General features: G+C 35.1%; 3 protein-coding genes across 5 annotated transcripts in view; 1 reads left to right on the top strand and 2 right to left on the bottom strand.

The window, feature by feature from the left end:
* Positions 1–1,011, top strand: part of LOC123016062 — an 8,777-nt gene extending 7,766 nt beyond the window's left edge. The window contains exons 6-7 of one of the 2 annotated variants that reach the window (XM_044416264.1): positions 513–738; positions 786–1,011. In XM_044416264.1, the coding sequence (XP_044272199.1) occupies positions 513–738; positions 786–1,011 (452 nt within the window). Of the gene's footprint in view, positions 1–512; positions 746–785 lie in introns of those variants that run through there. The other variant, XM_044416265.1, reaches the window with a different exon arrangement.
* The window catches only part of LOC123016063, a 31,838-nt gene that overhangs the window by 19,256 nt on the left and 11,476 nt on the right, over positions 1–1,106 (bottom strand). The window lies entirely within an intron of this gene.
* Positions 1–1,106, bottom strand: part of LOC123016065 — a 6,632-nt gene that overhangs the window by 1,702 nt on the left and 3,824 nt on the right. The gene's annotated exons all lie outside the window — the stretch shown is intronic.

Below are 1,106 nucleotides of genomic sequence, written 5' to 3'. Positions count from 1 at the left end.
TTTTTTCTCTAAATCTTTTAATTTTGAACGGAAATCCGTTTTTTTTGTAATGAAATAGTTATATATAGCCCGAATTTTGATATTTGAGATGAAATAAAAAACAAGTGTCTAAAAAATGTAAAAAGAAAAATTTCGTTTTCAAATTTTAGAAAAACTTCATGATTTTTTTCTAAACCTTTTAATTTTGAACGGAAATTCGGTTCTTTGTGACGGAATAGTAAGAAATAGCCCGAATTTCGATATTTGAAGTGAAAATAAAAGAAAGTTTTTCTAAAAAACGTAAGAGAAAATGTTACTTTTATTTATTTAAAGAAAAAAATTTGCTTTTTATTTAGAAGTACATTTTTTTTCCAAACCTGGAACTTTTTTTGTGGCGTAATAGTAAGAAATAGCCTAAATTTTGATTTGAAGTGAAAATAAACAGAAGTGTTTAAAAAATTTAAAAAGCAAAATTCCTCTTGTGCAGTTTCGGTAAGTTTTGACTAGTCTAGGGGAATTGACACGGGTTTCAGGCTTGGTGGGGTTTATTTTCGCAATGGTGGTACTCCTGTACCGCATTAGTATCAAATCGCGTCACCAGAGACAAATCCAGGACCATATCGAGACCATTAACGCAATTCTCGAAGAAGGGGTTGTGGAAATTGAAGAAGAGATTATAATCCCGGATGATCCTCCGGATTATGAGCCACCGCCGGATTATGACGAGGTGATCAAGTGTTTTGTTCCGAAGAAGAAGAGGTAATTGGAGTGGATTCAAACCCGGAACTTCAATTCCGGTGTTTTAGATGCTCCAAGTGTCAAGGGGGGATTCCGGAGTCGCCACCGCCGGCTTATCAAGGCGCGTCATTGTCACGAGTTTTGGAGTTTTTGGCGGGGGAAACGCCCGGAAAGGGATTTCGGGGGAGGAGAATCCGGTTTTTGTCCGACTCTGAGTGCGACCAAAGGGTTTATTCTAGAAAAGGGTTTTTGAAGAGAAGTTTTACTGTCGATGATATTACCCTATTTGTTTAATCTTATTTTGAAAGAAATACAAATTTAACATCTGTTTTATGTGTGTTTTTTAACGATCCATAATTTTGATAAGAAATAACCCGAATTTTAGTATT

Source organism: Tribolium madens, unplaced genomic scaffold, assembly GCF_015345945.1.
Source record: "Tribolium madens isolate multiple individuals breed KSU strain unplaced genomic scaffold, Tmad_KSU_1.1 Scaffold_19;HRSCAF=116;Tcas5.2_LG9, whole genome shotgun sequence".
NCBI classification, from domain to species: domain Eukaryota; kingdom Metazoa; phylum Arthropoda; class Insecta; order Coleoptera; family Tenebrionidae; genus Tribolium; species Tribolium madens.
This window is presented reverse-complemented; position numbering and strand designations above follow the sequence as displayed.